This window comes from Acanthaster planci, linkage group LG05 (assembly GCF_054643075.1).
Source record: "Acanthaster planci isolate LZ-2023a linkage group LG05, COTS_SCS, whole genome shotgun sequence".
Classification (NCBI taxonomy): domain Eukaryota; kingdom Metazoa; phylum Echinodermata; class Asteroidea; order Valvatida; family Acanthasteridae; genus Acanthaster; species Acanthaster planci.
Window position 1 is genome coordinate 3,920,562 of NC_141781.1, and position 17,859 is coordinate 3,938,420.

The 17,859-nt window shown below is 40.4% G+C and overlaps 1 protein-coding gene across 6 annotated transcripts in view; it reads right to left on the bottom strand.

Annotated features, from left to right (window-relative positions):
• The window catches only part of LOC110986797 (unconventional myosin-IXb-like), a 78,228-nt gene that overhangs the window by 53,356 nt on the left and 7,013 nt on the right, over window positions 1-17,859 (bottom strand). For all 6 annotated transcript variants that reach the window (XM_087136533.1, XM_087136531.1, XM_087136529.1 and 3 more), the window contains exon 3: window positions 5,864-5,958. In XM_087136533.1, coding sequence (XP_086992659.1) covers window positions 5,864-5,958 — 95 coding nt within the window. The remainder of the gene's footprint in view (window positions 1-5,863; window positions 5,959-17,859) is intronic.

Genomic DNA, 17,859 nt, shown 5'->3' on the forward strand with positions numbered 1-17,859 from the left:
CACACCTACACGTATCATATAATGGCAAATGCCGTCTCGTGATTTTGTTTTTAGCTTTTCAGAAATTAGCATAACACCTCCGCAAGCCACTTAGTCTGAATTACAGCGATGGCAAACAGCTGGAGAGGGAGACTAGTATGAATTATTCATCCCTGAAAACATCTTTTTGCCTCCGTGAATGCCTGCCGTTAGCAGATAACTTATTGGTACATGTACAGCCAACACTCTGTTTATATATCAAATACATTGTACTTGTACTCATATGTAACAGTTACCCTACATGTACACACTTCACTGATTTCTTTGCATCCTTGGACGTCAATAACAGGAAGAAAAATGGAGCCTTCCTGAGGTTTAAATGTCATTTTGATAAAGCTGAATGAAAGAAGGAGACCAATCAAAAGTGCCCAAGTTGTCAGGTATGAAAAGTACTGTAACATGTACCGTACCAGTACATGTACATGTCATACACTGTAGATTTCTCTCACTGGATGTCATCTTTGAAATCAAATTTTTGCTGTGTTCAAATGTTCCATACTTGGTGTGCAGCTTGATCTAAATACAGGATATGTACATGTACTAGTACGCCTATCTTCACAATGCGGCGCAGCGGGTGCACGACACAAGACTTTGGAGTAAAAAATGCTGGTGCATGTGACAATCTGCAGGAAATATTGGTACCTGTACATCATTTGCAGTACGTTCCCATTTGATCCACCAATTGGTGGATCAGATCCGGCAATTGTGTGTAGTGGGAATGCTAACCGTTATAAGGTGGATCAGGATCAGATTTACCTTTCTTGATCCTCCTCTGGAGCAGGATACAGATCCCCCAATTGGTGGATCAGATCCTGCAATTGGTGGATCAGATCCCCCAATTGGTGGATCAGATCCTGCAATTGGTGGATCAGATCCAGTAATTGTGTGTAGTGGGAACGTTAACCGTTATAAGGTGGATCAGGATCAGATCCACCTTTCTTGATCCTCCTCTGGAGCAGGAGACAGATCCCCTAATTGGTGGATCAGATCCTGCAATTGTGTGTAGTGGGAACACTAACTGTTATAAGGTAGATCAGGATCAGATCCACCTTTCTTGATCCTCCTCTGGAGCAGGATACAGATCCCCCAATTGGTGGATCAGATCCAGCAATTGTGTGTAGTGGGAAGGCTAACTGTTATAAGGTGGATCAGGATCAGATCCACCTTTCTTGACCCTCCTCTGGAGCAGGATACAGATCCCCCAATTGGTGGATCAGATCCCCCAATTGGTGAATCAGATCCGGCAATTGTGTGTAGTGGGAAGGCTAACTGTCATAAGGTGGATCAGGATCAGATCCACCTTTCTTGACCCTCCTCTGGAGCAGGATACAGATCCCCCAATTGGTGGATCAGATCCTGCAATCGGCAGATCACAATCAGATGGGAACGCAAAAGGTGGATCTGATCCGGCAATTTGACCTGTCAGCATCCGTCCGTGCACGAGTGGCACGGAACTTTTGCGGTCTGATGAACAAAGAAATATGTTTTCTGGCACGTAGCTCATGTGAAAATTTTAATGTGCACAGCATGCACAATTAAGAACTGCTGAACTACGGGCTAGCAAAAAGTGTCACCACGCATGCCTGATGAATGCATGACACGATGTGTTCGTAGCCCTTTCACAATTTTCGTTGTGCATTCGTCCGTTTCTTAACCTTTTTCATTTGTGTGATTTCACTTGCTGTCCATCAAAAACTAATTCTATGTTAGCGTATAGCCCGCAGTGTGTAACAGAGTAGCGAAAACGGAAGCAAAGTTTGAAGAGACAACGTACTAGGCTGAACATTCAGTCCGATTCCAGGTTGTCACGTCAGTAGAACTCCGCACCCAAAACACTGCAAGGGTCACACGTATGCAGTGTGACTCGTCCCAGCCCCCAACACTGCCACAGAGTATGCGCTCAGCAAGCTAGCGCATGCGCAATACCGAACTCAGTGACCTTTCGGGCTCGACATGTCCATGCGAAAAGGTAGATCAAACGTAAGTGGGAACGCGACTTGCGGTTTCGTTGCGGTAAGATAACGATCACACCAAAATGCCAGATCAAGATCCACCTTTTCCCACTTCAAGTGGGAACGTGCTGTATTAGGTTCTGAGCAGAAGCTTCCATAACATTAGTAGTTTATTATCACCAAAATATTCAATGAGTTCAGTGAAAACTGTGAATAATTAATGGTTCAATCAAAGCACAAGTACTGTAATAATGTGATAATGGTATGTTCAAAAGTGAACTACCTGTACATGTGTACGGGTACATGTACATGTTTCAACGCAACCCGACAGTGTTATCATTTAAAAGTACATGTACTAGTACAGTAATTGACAGAAACTGTTGTTTCTGGTTCCAAACTGAATATAACATATTTTCAAAACTGAAGAGCTGAGTAAGGAAGACAATGTTCTGTTTTCTGGTTCAGTCCAGCGGGATTTACAACAGCAATCAAAATGCTACATAATAAGAGATTATTGGAAAGGCCTACAGACTGGGGATACTGAACCGAACAGAGTTCTACAATACTGGCATAATAATGAGTCGTAGGGTAACAGCAAGTTGTTTCCTACCAACAAACAAACAAGATCCTAAACTGTTTCAAAGTGGTTAATGTTACAGAAGGATGTTCAAACAGTAATTTGTAAAATGTATTTAATTAAATAACCCTAACAGCCTGGCCTATAATTTGGCTTACAGGACTCAGTACTACAAAGTGGGTACTACATGTACATACATGTACCGGTAGTAGTCTGACCCTGAAGGACCTACGTACCGGTAGCTCTATAAATGAATATACATGTATGTACCGGTACTTCTGGCTAGGGCATTTCCATTGTTACATGTACTTGCACAGAGAACAATAAGGTCAAGCATTTGTAGTGCCACAGAATGCTACATTTTACTACTAAAGCCCTGTTCGCACTGGACTTTTTGGGGGCAAACTTACCGAGATGATGGGTACTTTGCCCATTTTAAGTCCAGTGCGGACGTCCCCAGAAGACTTCCTCTCGGTTACTTTCCTGAGCCGTGCGGAGTTTTTACCAGCCAACTCCTGGCCAGGAAGAATTCCCGAGACACTATTCCCGAGATAGAAAGTCCAGTGCGGACAGTGCGAGTCGGTAAAAGCTGCTCAGGGAAGCGTACATCCGGTTTACTGGCAAGGTCAGGCTCACACGAATCCCGCGCATGTGCGTTGCAAGCGTCCACATGACGTACACACACGTACACCCCGCAAAGCTTAACTGGTTGCTGTGCAGTGATTTCGTGCTTTCCAGTCTCTCGAATGATGGCAGATATTATTATTGAAACAATCGGAAGTTTCATTGGGGCCACCAATGTATCACTGAAAGAACTGTCACAACCGGGAGTTTGTAAAAGGTGCGTGCATGCTTGCGTCAAAGGGTAAACACGAAAGGTCACGCAAAGCGCTCTACAGTGACAGCTCGGTTACTTTTCCCATGCTTCTCGGTAAAAATCCCTGCGTCAAAAGTCCAAGTGCGGACTGTGGTAAAAAAGTGCCCATTTTTCATTTTCCCATCGGCTCAGTAAAATCCTCGACAAATAAAGTCCAGTGCGGACAGGGCTTAAGTAGTACTTTTTAGTATTATGTAGGGTTAGGGTTAAGAGAATACTGCCTAAATAAACAATTCTGGTAACACAGTGCTTTGGGTATTTCAAAGTCTTCAGTACAATTCAATGACTGTGCAGGCTTCATGCAGAGTACATGTACAATGCACATTGCACAGGTACATGTACAGTGGTGTGGACAAAGCAGATATGCCATATTTTGGGACTGGGCAATTTAGTCATGACAATGTACATCTTTTTCGGCAGGGAAGGCTGAGATACCGGTACATGTAAACAGTGCACAGTGTACTTGGAAGTGGCCATAAACAAGACCCATAGCATATTGACTGACTGACCAAGTAAGAGATTGGCAACCTCCGTGAACAAATTAGTTCAGGCACTCGGGTAAATTTGTCTAATGACTAATGGTCCCAGTTGGCTGCAAATACCAAAGTTTAATTAGATTGCCAGTCAGCCCCAACAAGCATACACATACCGAGTACATGTATGTATGGCATAGCCTTAGCCTTCAATATCTCCTCCTTTGTTTCTGGACAATATTTACACTGGTTCTATGAAAATTGTTAATGATTGACCCTTCAATCAAACCACAACTTCTATGAAGAATACCACTATCAAGATTGCCCGTCATTCCATGGGGAAGAATGAATAGGTGATGGAATGGTTAACTATCCCAAAGACTCCAAACTGGAAAACAAAGCAAAAGAGCATGCGTACTCATATTTTGCATGCCTATCTGTAGAAGTTAATATCTGGATTGAAAACCAAAATGACACACGCTTGATCCACACAGAGGCAATTATTCCAGATGTCTATGATGAAAATTTACCTTTTTTGTTTTAACTGTAACTGTACCAGTATCTTAAACTTCAGCCAGTAGAAATGTTTACAACATGCAGATATAAGGGTAATTCCAGAAATCAGGGGCCCAAAAGTGTGACATATTTGTGTCCCTGTTATATCTGACCTATTTCAACCTATTGCTATTTGTTTGGCAGGTAATTTGCATTCCTTCATCACTTTTTTAAATTTGAAAATGTGTTCTGAACTGACCAATTAAAAACATATGTCACATGTGACAGAGCCACGAAAAAAAAATGGACGCCTAATTTCTGGAATTACCCATAAACTTTGGACAGCTTGTACACAACTTGTTGAGAATTCCTCATTTCAGTTTCCCTTCTGAGTTAAGTCAATGATCAATACAGTGCATATACATGTACATGTATACAAAACAGCTTGCCTGAAAACATGATTGTTTTAATGTGACTAGCAGTGGCACTGTTTCCCATCTAGGCCACGAAAGGAGTCGAGGTGAGAGAGGAGGGTATACATAACTAGTGGTTTGACCCCGAGGTGCAACAAGACCGAAGTTCATGGATACATAAACCCCACTGCTTGCCCCCACTTCAGGGGTGTGACATCCAGGGCTCTCCTGCCCCACTCACTCATCAAAGTACAAACAAGCATGTGGTTTGGGGTTTTCTTCTTCCCAGCAATTAGATGATGGAATTATGAAATCAGGAAGGGCTCAAAGCCTAAATGTGCAGGCCCAATCAGCTTGATGTTACCCGGTGCCACAGGAACCTCAATTAGAAATGCGCCATCTTTTTTGTAAGTGGCAACTTGGCTCGCACCCTGCTCAATCAAACAGAATTCAAGAGTGGGCAGTTTATGTTTTTTTTTTGGTTTGATGTAAAAATTGAACGAGGGAGTTTTTGTTTGAGATTCAACAGGCTTCTCTGCCAAACTTTGAGCTTTTTTATACTGTTTAAGTCCGTAGAAATCTGCCCATTTGGAACATTCTTTTCAGTGTAATGATGCTAAGTTAATTGATAAAGAAGTGGTTTTAAAGAACCTCAAAGTCTTCAAAGTGCCAAGAAAATGCAAAGTTTCTTTGAGGAAATGCTGATAATGAGCTACATGTTAGTGTCCTGATAATCTTGAACTCACCCAACCCACAGCAATGTCCACCCACGCAGATTCTGTGAAATATTTCCATCATCTTAAAGTTCCAAACTGAGTGAGTGATAAGCAGCCCATAGTTAATTCTGAAGATGGTTCTCACAGGGTTTCTTTTACCTTGAGGAAGGGGGAGGGATAAAAACAAATTTACCAGCTTGTAGGGAATTCCAGACAGGGTCAGCAGCACCGAAAAAAATTTTTTTCTTGGTCGGAGGCAAAACAACCGGCCGGTTAGAATGAGAACTATAGAATTACCTACAGAGGCCCTGATGGACTTACCCATGAACTGTTCCATTCTCCCGATAGTTAATCTGGATGAATTTGCCAAACCGACTGCTGTTGTTGTTGACAACTGTCTTGGCATTGCCAAAAGCCTGGAAGAGAAACAAGAACCAAAAAAAAAAAAAAAAGAATAACAGTAAACCCGGTATCTTTCAAGTTGAAATCACAATAAAATTAACATGCACAGAGTTATTTCCCCACTTCATTTCTTTCCAATGTTCCAATTAACCCCTTATGCCAAGATGCAATCTGCACTAAGTTGTCTTAATTCCATGTATTGTAGAAGGAGAAGTGAAAAAAAAATGAGACTGCCACACCAAAAAGGAGGTTTAAAAACCTTAATTTCCTTAATTTCAGATTCTTGACTGGTTAAATATTTACCGGTGCGTCAAAATACTATTTTGGTAATATTTACCCAAATCAGTTGTCTTGATTGAAATTAAAAAATGTAAATGAGGAAATAAAAATTAATTTCTCCTTGTGTGTTGGTTATAACCAGTCAAAATCAGGGTAGCTGGCACGTCACTTATTTGTGAGGTGTCACATCTTATGGGAACATGTCTCAGGAAAATACATCCTTGCTGCAATTTCAGAGTGGCGTCAACTTCTCACTGACGCGAACACTCATTCAAACTCCCCCAAAGAAAATCCACGCCTGAGGGGGTTGCAGCTTCTCGTTGTGTCTGCTCCTGACAACCTCAACACATTTGTCCCCCCTCCCCCCCTGACAAAGCCGCTGAAGCGTGCAATCTGATTGGCTTTAATGCGATTAGACACGGTGTACGGACAGAACGACAGAGAACGTGTATGTAGTTTTGCATCCTGGGGGCAACTCCAAACACTGCATCGGGCATATGTCGGGAAAATCAAATTTGAAGAAAACACGTGTAATTTAGATGGTATGTTAGCACAAAGTGCTTAGCGAGTCGCTGTCATCACTGCCGTAAATGGACAGACCGTGAAATAAGGCATTATTAGACGTACCATACAACGTGGGATGACTCATGAACACTAATATTTGTCTCAAACTCCGATATAAAGAATGCGACCCATAAAAAAACCTTTACAGTCTAGGTTCGTTTGTTGTTACAAGTACTGTGCCTTTTAACAACCTCAAAACATTCTATGTAAACCTGTGAATCACAGATGTTTCTCTGATATGAGCTTCATTTGTATTTCAATCATCCTGATGTTGTGAACATGCATGTATCATGTACCACTACAAGTAGGTAGGCTGCAATGTCTGACATCCAGAAATGTTACAGAACATCTGTGGCACAGCCCTCTTTTATCAATACTAAAGTGACAAGCATTTCTTATGCATGTTACACATGTGCTCATTGCCAATCTGCTCTGAATCAACACTACCTTGTACATGTACATACCGTACATGAACCTTCACAAAACAATTTAAAAAAATATCTTCCCTTTTCCCAAGATATATCATGCAATGTCTCATGTCACCAGGACAGTATCTTCTAAAAAGCATCTATGGTTGTGTATTTCCCCTAAGGTTTTTTAAATTGATGATTGTGGCATGTGGCATCATCGGTATATTAACTATTAATGAGCAGCACAACCGGTTTAAAAGGCTGGTCAATTCTGTGACATCAGGGTTGACAATTTTTATTTTTTACAAAAAAAATGAGATTTTAATTTTTTTTTCAATTTGAAACAAGTCGGCTCAATTATCTATTCCAAAGAAAACATAATTGGCCATGACCTTAAGGTTCAAGACCATGACCGAAAGCTGACCATCCGAGACTGAGACCCGAGATCTTGTGTTTATATTGCACAATTCAAATAAATGCAGAACCTTAACAAAATGAATATAACAGCACAATGGTTACTATCAAGTTTAAAAGAAGCATTTTATCTAAATGCTTGTCTTGCTCTATGTGCTGACAAAGCGGCACAACATACGAATAAATCTTTAAAGAAATATTTCGGGGACAGAATGACAACTTTAATAACGAATGCTTTAGTCATTACTCATTAGGCCGCACACGATGCACTTTACAAGCTCCTGGATAGCAGTGTTATGATACATCAGTAAAATCAATTTAGCAAAAATTGATAAAAATGAAGTGGATTAAATTCTAGACGGCTTCAACCCCTCCCCTAGATCATCCTAAAACAAAACAAAGTTGTTAGAGTTAGCCATACAGTGGAAAGTGGCTGCTTACACTGCACTGGCATCAAAATACTCTTTGTAGTTTCTGACACTGAATTTGATCACGGCTCAATTGCTTGACATCTTGAAAGACTGCAAAATGCAATGTGTGTGCAAAGCGCAAACTTTGAACTTGCAACGCACACAGAGTTGGAAAAAAAGTGTAAGTTGCATTCGAGACTGGCCCCGGCACACACCACGTGCATGTATCGGTTGACCGATGTACATGTAATATACATTGTGTAGTACAAGCTACCCGCATTTGCCCCCTCCCCCCGGCTCATAACAATGATTGTATGGTCAAATCTCGCACATGCACACCGGTAAATCCGAGGTTGAAAACATGAAGTACATACGAATCCGTGAATAAGGTGGTGCATAATATGCTGTCCATCCTTGTTTTTCTGACTAGACCAGGGAAAATATTTAGACCTCCAATATCCGAGACCAAGATCAGGACCGAGACCACTGGGTATCAAGACCGAGACTGGTCTCGAGACCTTCAACACTGGTACATAGTGTATGTACTAGTACATGTATGTGTCAATCATCTTGTATTTATACATGTATCTTTTGTCACAAACTTAACTTTACATGTCCATGTAAGTAAATTCAAAACTTAAGTAAATTTAAAACAAGACAAAAAAACAAAAAAATTCCTGATGACACAGGTTGTGTTTTACCTCAATACTTTTGGAACTTAAGGGTTCATAGTGTCCATGTAGGATATTTGCCATTTAAAAAGTGTAAAATAAAACATGAAAAACACAGCATTTCTTTAACTTTTCCAAAAATTTAATTGTTTATTTTCAATCAGTGACTAAAAAAAAGTTGATTTAAATTTCAATTTAAACAAGCGGCTTAGATCATGGTGATTTAAATCAGTTTACTAGGGCACAAAAAAACAAATGTCATTTAGTACAAAGGCTTCATAGTGTACATGTATGTGCACACAAACACCAATTAAGGTCATGGCAAAAAATATCCCCCCCCCCAAAAAAAGCTTCTGTTGACAAACTATAAATGATTTTCAGTACCGGTAGCTACATGTACGCGTACACGTGTGTCCATAAAACTAGGTGTGTGCACGAACGTGTACATGCAATGATGACTTCAGTTAATACACAACACTTCAGCCTTGGCATTCAAGTAAACAATTAAATTATAGATTTCGATAGAATTTTCAATGGGTCAATTCGCTGAAAAAGTGTAGAATCAGTCAGGCAAGACAACCACAACTGCTTTCTCTGTGCACCCCACATCCAAACTATGCATGAATCACAAGTTGTGACCTATTTTCAGTCAGATGGAATGTGGACTTGCACACAATGGTCCAAGTTAGCACCCAGCCCTTCAAATACAATCGGCCTCTGTAGTTTTCCCCCAATCTGACAGGCTCCATGCAGCAATTCTGAAGGGCTTTTTCCACAAAGTGAGGAAGTCTCTTTGTGGTCATGTCCAAAACCCATACAGGTTAGGATGTAATCACACATTTCCACTTGAATACAATAAACAAAAAATGTGCACTTTTATTTACACGTAGAGGACGTGTATGTCAAGTAACAGCACTTGGTACAATTTCTACTCAATCCCTGAAGTACTGAACCGGGAGGTATTGTGACTCATAATGACAATGGGTGGCTCCACCTCCGTGCAACTCAGAAAAAAAAAGTATTAAACCTGTCAGAAATAACCAACACAGTTCATGTACCAGTACACGTACAGGTACAACATTCTGTGTCTTATGATGGCACTGTCTGCAGACTCTGTGCAGCCAAGTAGTTCAAGATATTGGTTGCTTGGGCAAGAAAAATATCTACCGTTTGTTCAATTTTAATATTTGGAATTCAGACAGGAATAAACATTGGTATGCCCCAATTGAGACAGCGTGAAACTTGTATGCCTCTGGGAAGTAAAGGGTAGAGAAAACAAAGTGACTAAATACCGGTACCTGAAGAACTAAATGACCAAATTCCTAAATAACTGCTCAATTTGAAACTTGGACTATTTAGGAATTGAATTCTTGAAAAGGTTTAGTGTTTGGAGCTTTAGTGATGTAGGAATTCAGACGGGGAATAAACATTGGTAGGCTGCAATTGAGATGGGGTGAAACACACGTACATGTACCCGGTACGGTATGTACTCCATCAGATATCAATTATCCAGCAAAAGTGCCAAGCGTAACGGAGAAAAAAAATAGTCTGGTCTTCAAGACAGTAAACCATTAACTGTGTATACAACTACACGGTAGTTAAGTTACAATACCCCAGATTCACGATGGTCGACTTTTGAGGCAAAAAAAAAACCGGAATTCCGGGTAACAAAAGGAGAAATCACTCAGTGTTACTCTCCTGTAGAGTTCATTAACAGCAAATACCGGTGCATGTACATGTACTTGTATCAACCATACTAGAGTTGGGCTACTTTCACCGGCAAGTTCTTGTTTTCAAATTCACTGAAAAGTTACTCTATGTACATTATTGTAGTTCCGCTTTTTCTTGTATGTGCACAAATCTTTTGTTCAAATCTTAGCAAATATCAAGAAGGCTTTCTTTTCAACTTGCCAAATGGTGTAAATCTTAAATGTTGAAGCAATTTTGGATGGTGTGGCACAAGCAGATGATGGGACAAAATAAATAATTTTCACATTTGGAAAAACTCAGTTGACAAGTTTCCTGAAAGTTATTAAAGTGAATGAGCTTGTATGAATGTGCGATGACAGAGACAAGTTCAAGGAAGTACAACATTATTGTGCTTGAGGAAAATACTGCAAACATATTAAGCATAAAGTACCAGTAATGATAAAACACAGGTACGGTAATGTTTGCCTTCTTTATGAAGTACAGTAAAAAGTCATTTATAAGACCTTTGATGGAACAATACCTGTAAAGCTGGGTCCTTGATACTGGATTGGTTTGGTGCAGTGTTTCATACTGAAACTGCCAGTTACCGGTAGTGTGGGTATTGCCATGTGGAGAGTCGAGATCTTTCCCGTGTATCAGAAATCATGGATTTTCATCAAGATTTTCTTTAAGCCCTTTACCCGGTACTTTCCGCAGAGGATCCTGACCCAGATCAGAAGCTGGGTCAAATGTCTTGATGCTGGGTTGGGTCAAACATGCCATGATTGGTGTGAAGAAAGGGCTTTTCAAGTCTGAAATCTTATTTCTAGGTTATGCTGGCTAGGAACTGTAGTAGATCATTAAACATCACAATTTCATGTAGAGAAACAAAAAGTCACACAAATTTTGGCAGTTTCAAGAAAAGACAAATGTGCTAGATTACAAAATAAACAATTTTAATTCACTAATACAAATACTATTTTGTAGTTTTGTGTTATTTCAACTCCCCTCTTTCATCACTGCTCATGGAGTAGCATTGGTTAAGTCAAAGGAATACTATAAAGCATTTCAAAGAGAGACCAACTTCAAACGCAATTTTCTCCAAAACCTAGGGTTTACTCTCCAGTAAGACTTTTGTCTCTCTGAAAACTGTGACATGTTCAGTACGCATGTACATGTACAACTTTGAACTACATGTAAGTACATGTACAGGCATGAAACTGAGAAGTCTGACTACTCCAGGCTGCACCATTCACAGACAATGTTTGTACACATACATGTACATGTACATACTGGTAAGCTGTAAATGGGAAGTACCACAGAAAAACAAGGAAATCAGTGCTTCCAAAGATCAGTGCACATTACAATCTCACCCAACTACATGTACACTTGCAGGTGTATACTATGTACTTGAGTAACATTCTGCCTTCTTGGGTGACAGTACATGTGATCTGACATACATGTAACAGCCCAATGTATTTGTGATTTGGGGGGGAGCTCCCCAGTTATAGGTCGGTAGGTTCCCTTTTCCTTTCATTTTCCTTTGTTCCATATTCCTTTACACTACCCAAATACTAGGCTACAGGTACATTTGATACAAATTTATTATTATTTCAATGGCCACTGTAATCTTGTACGGTACAAAAACAAAAAATGATATGTCAGCTACATGTATTGTGAACAATGGATACTGTGCATCCGAGATTTAAATTGTACACACAATGCAATTTGTGCATGTACATGTGGATAGGAAGGTCACAAATGTACGTGTTTAGGTATGCTGGAATGAAATGCTAAATTCAGAACAGCGATGAGCAGATGTACTATGCATGTACAGTCGTACTGTACATGTACATGTACATGTACATGCAATGTATGTAGTGCACAAAGGTTTGACATGAGTTCAACTTGGGGGAATCCATTCATGCACTGAACATGACACTGCAACAGGACGGGTCTTGATGAGTCCATTGTCAATATTGTACATGTACATGTACAGGCCTAACTACATGTACTGTACATGTACCACTGGTACATGTACGTACATGTACATGTACATGTACATGCACTTTATTCAAAAAAGGTCTGGTCAATGTTGAGTCATGGTGTACTAAATTGAAGTGCATTTGCCTCGTGCTTTTGAAGAATCTACTTTTAGCAAGTCTAACAGAAAACAGTACATCTACATGTAGCACATCTTGTCCAAAAGGGCTTAAATGCTAAAAATCTCCCCCCATCTCTCCCCCCTCTGCTTCTCTGATGGCACTTGGCCAACGCAGCACTTTCCCCATTTCCTCTGCGCAATTATCAAGACCAGCTCAGTATCCGGGATGGACATATGATGCTGCACAAAATTTAAATGTCCTGCCAAAATGTCAAATGAGTCCCAGTTTGGAAAAGAGAAAAACCTCTCTCACTATAGCCCTGCCTCAGCTGTTGATTTCTGTCATTTAAATCTTTCAGCACCAGGAGGCGGGTCTCCATATCCTCATCAACTCAGAGGATAATGCCAGTGTCACATTTGCTTCCCGTACAAGCGGCAAGAAAAGCATTGACTTTGACAGGGTACTGTACCTTTTCCAAACATTAAATGACACATGCATCTTTTTATTTGTACAAAGACTACTTTGCATTATCCAAGACAGGGGTTTGGGAAATGAGTTCTTAACAAAACTTGACTTGTAGGATTCAATTGAGAGTTGATAGAGCTAATGGACTAATTTCCTTGCTTCATCAGGTCAAAGATTTTAGAGAGGCCACAGGCAGTGCATACGGGATGTAACAGTACATACATGTAGGCTGTACATCAGTACATTATGCACACTGATGAGTAGATCTTCCCGCTTTCTCTCAATCACATGCAAAGTTAACATTTGCGTTGACATTACGGTACATGTATGTATTACTGTAGGTGGGTGCACACATGTACATGTACATGTACGGGTACTTCATTTTATAACAGACTGAACTCCTCATGAAGTTGGTGCTTGTTTGTCGTTTTGTCATATTGTCATAATACTCAATGTAATGGAGGTTATGCTTTGATGATGTCTCAAAGGCTGTTCTTTAGCGTTTCAATATCGTTACAGTGAACACACAAAAACTACCATATACTCGAGTGTATCCCAATGGAAGAAATACCCTCCAACACATTGTCACACATGTACGCATAAGGTCTACTCACAGTATGTGCATGCAATTGATTCCAATGGTCAGACAAGATTAAATCCTAACCCGCCCCCCCAGGATTTGTAGCAAAGTAAGTTAAAAGTGTGAGATTCAGGATTGTTTTGAATACATGAACCGGTATTTAACATGGAATAATTGATGGGTTTCTGAATTTCAAGGGTAAGTACTGGTAAATACCTGGTGAGCATGGCGTTGAATACAATCTCTAAGAGGATAAAGATGAGTGGACGCAGGAGTCTTCATGATCCTTCCTTTTGCCTGGTTTCTAATTCATCAAGGACAGCCCAGGCATCACTTTTATACTTAATTCAATGAGGCTCCACGTCTTACTTTTATTTACAAGTAGCTTTGATACACAGTTTGAAAATACCACTGGATTATTGTTGAATTTGTGTGAATCTTGTAAGACTGCTAAATACAGGCACTGTAAATACATGCACATGTATGCCAGTGTATTACTCCTGGCATGCAAGGAATTGGGGGTTTTCATATTTTTAGGGCATTTGTGATGGACAAGAGGCCAACCCTTTGAGCACTCCCTAAAACTGAACCCCCTGAAAACCAGGAAACTGCACCCTTACATGTACACGTGTACCGAGGCCGTTTTCCAATACTCAACTTCGGCTCCATCTCGGGCTTCAACTGTTTTTTTTACTAGCTGACTTTGAAGCTGTAAGCATAGTAATCAGTCTAATAGTGCCACAGAACATCAAATAAGATGCAAGAGAGCCAAAAATTACAGTAATCCAATGTAATTTAAATGCTTCAGGCCCACAATCGGGGATTAGTTTTGGGAACGAAGCCTAAGACGGAGATGAAGTTGAGGATTGGAAAACGGCCCGACTCAGACATTTACTCTGCAGCGTACCGGGTACCAGTCTAAATTGTCAACAGTCACTGGTATTCATAAAGTTATTAGTATGGCCCAACCATGGCACATGCCACTGATGTAAAAGTTAGTCTGAAAAATGGAATTTTTCTCAAACAGGGATGAAAGTCAGAAAACCAGTTGACACCATCAATCAAAATGGCTTCTTTGGATGCAAGACCAGGGTCAGGTTGAATTCAAATTTGATGAGATTCGGAGATTTCCATGATGTCGGTACATGTAGCAAGTAAATTTGATAGGTTTGCGGTAGCCCCATGGATATATCTTTTTGTTTGACCACCCAGTATGTGGGGTTCTGAAAAGAACCGGTGGCCACTGGTACCACCGGTTCTTTTCAGAACCCAACATACTCAAAAAAAAAAGAAGAAGATATATCCATGGTGCTACAGCAAACCTATCTAGTTTACCTGAATTCAAATTTGTCGCTAGAATCACAGGCACTGCAACAGTATGTATATTGTATGGTTCACTTCGTTCAATAGCAGTGTCACACCCACACACAAGTGTTGACTCATGTTATTGTCCAAATAAAATCTGATACAACTATGTGTACAGTAGCCCTTCCAAGTGTCCTGTATAGACAAAGGCTGCGCTATCCTATGTTTCAAAATTTGCAATGCATGTACATTGTACAGGCAATTGATAGCAAGAGACGTGGCCATAGATCAGGTACGTGTACCTCTGGAGTAATGTTTTTCGAACATGGCCTTCTCCAAGCAGATGCCATTTGTGCGATGGCACCACACTCAGGTGTGCGTTCCCAGCCTTAGGCAAGTCATAACTTGGTAGTGGCTGAAGAGGCATACAGTACGTGTACATGTGCTACATGTACACTATACAGATCCTGCACACCAGTATGACGTTGCCGCAGATCCTGCACACCAGCATGACGTTGCCGCAGTAATGGCTTATCCGAAGTCTGGTTGCCACATTAGTCTATAGGGCATTGGGCAGTAGATATGGGTGAAAGACACCAAAACAACCAATGATACCTTAACTTCCATTCTGGCACCACCTCAACATTTGAGTGGTGCTTCCCAGGATCCAAATATACATTATGAACCTCCCCCCCCCCACAATTACAACCACAACCATCACTGGTCTTTGCCCACACTGTTGTGTCTGACTGAGTCATCAACCCAAGAAGTTGTGAACCCCAACTTCTTGCCCGAAGCCCCTGGCCAGACAGCCATCTATTAATAATGGAGAGCACGGCCTGCCTGTCTGAGCAAGGAAGAGTGTACAGTCTGAGTCAGCAGGAGATAACAAACCCACATCTCAAATATCCTGAGTGTCGCCACAGGCTGACTAGGAATACTTTGTATTGTAATGACAAATGAATCTATGAGAGGGTAAAATATAAAAACCTGTTACTCCATGTCATGGCAAATGAGCGTTTCACAGAAACTGTGCACTTGTTGTAATGATTCCCTACAAATATTGTCATTTTTTTCCCCCTTACCCAACATTATTTCTTCAGGATAGTGTATACGGTCCTGAATCAACATGTGATTAACGCCAACAGCACTTTCTTTGTGAACCAAAATAAGACTGTTTCCCATATAGATGTAGATATATGTACACGTACCGTTACAATGTACATGCGAGTACATGTAATTAAACATAGTCAACACAGTGAGTCCTTTCTTATGCAAATCTCAATGTAAATGCGAATGTGTGACCAAACTTGGCGGTGTGCTGCACATGTATTTTGACAGGTTTTTAGGACCGACGATGCACACTAATAACTAGTTTTATAAAAAAATAAAAACTTCCGTCAAACTTGAAAATCAAAAACCAAATTCTGCTGTTACATGAACCGGTATGTGTACAGGTGATACATGCACATCTCATTTAACATCTGAACCAGGAACAATGTAGGCCTACACTGTACAAACATAATGCATCCTGGCTACATAGGTTATAGATCATAATGGTTTCATGCTCGCAAACTGAACTAAATATTTCAGTATCGACAGAAATTCAAATGATTAACAGTAATGACTTGATCATCATGTTACAATGATGATCTTGGTACCGGTACAGTTGTTTTTATAGTTGAATATTGTTTTACTCTCCCGACCTCCCACCCCCCCCAAAAAAGTCCTTGCAGTGGAAACTAGCTCAACAAGATTTTGTGTGCCAAAATCCTTACTGGAAGAGTCCCGTCATTATCCGTAATGAGGCAAGAAATGACATGTGCCTTGTTTTAAAACAAGCCAATAGCAAATTTTACAATTTAAGACACATGCTACAGTATCACATTTTTTTAAAATGATTTGTGTCCATCTGTTTTTAAAAAACAACCAATATTAAGGGAAAACGTTCAATTTTCTCAGTACCAAGGACACTGTATCACTCAGCAGAATTCAAATAATGTACTGGTACCAGTTCTACCCCAAATCATTTGAATTCACATTTAATTTTTCAGTCTATCATATAACAACCTACACTTAGATTAAAGTGTATACATGCACTGGTACATGTTATCGTCAGATGAAGATGTACTGTACATGAACCGGTATGAACGTGCTGTAATGAAATGTTATATAACAAATGCTTAGAAATTAATTAGATTTCAAGTACATTTTGTAAGCAAACTACTGTTTCTGATCTTCTTTTTTTTCTACAAGATTACTGTACTGATTGTATTCAAGTTCCGCCATGGTATCGTCATACAACACTCTCCCTCATTTTGGGTCAGCTATTCTAGGCTCATCCCCGGCTGACAGCTGAGCCTGGGGGGGCTGGGATGCTGGCAGCTACTGGCCCCTTGCTCTCTCAGCTTCTTGTCTCTGGATTCATCACCCCAGCGCCAGGCCTGGATTTACCATCACAAAAAAATAATCTCGGTCCTTTCGTTTTTCTGAGAGAGGCCGCATTGTCGGACAGAGACAGATAAAAAGAATGGCTTTCATCTTCAGCCATGATGGGGCATTTCAATCAACGATAAGAGACTGCTCGTTAATTTGAAGGGGGGGGGGTATATGTAGATACATGTATGCATTATTTAACCTACTGGGAAGTTTCCTAGTACACATACATGTACATGTATTATTACCTACTGGTATGTACATGTACTGTGTACATGTACAATGCACTTGTCACTGCAACTTCATTCCAGCTTTTGATAAACCGATATCAATTGATGTAAATCGAACAATGCAAGATCTACAGGGTAAGTTATGGTGCGTGTACTGTAGACTGCGTGTGTCTGGTGTGACTGTCATTCCGCAAGACTTTTTTTTCAAATACATTACATGATATAAGAAAGGGGGCAGACATACCGTACATGTACATTTGTACGTGTATCCGTGTACATGTACAGTAAGCTTGGGACAGCCAAGAGGGAAATGTCTGGATATGTTCTTTTTCATTCTTTCAGTCTTGGAAGTGTCGC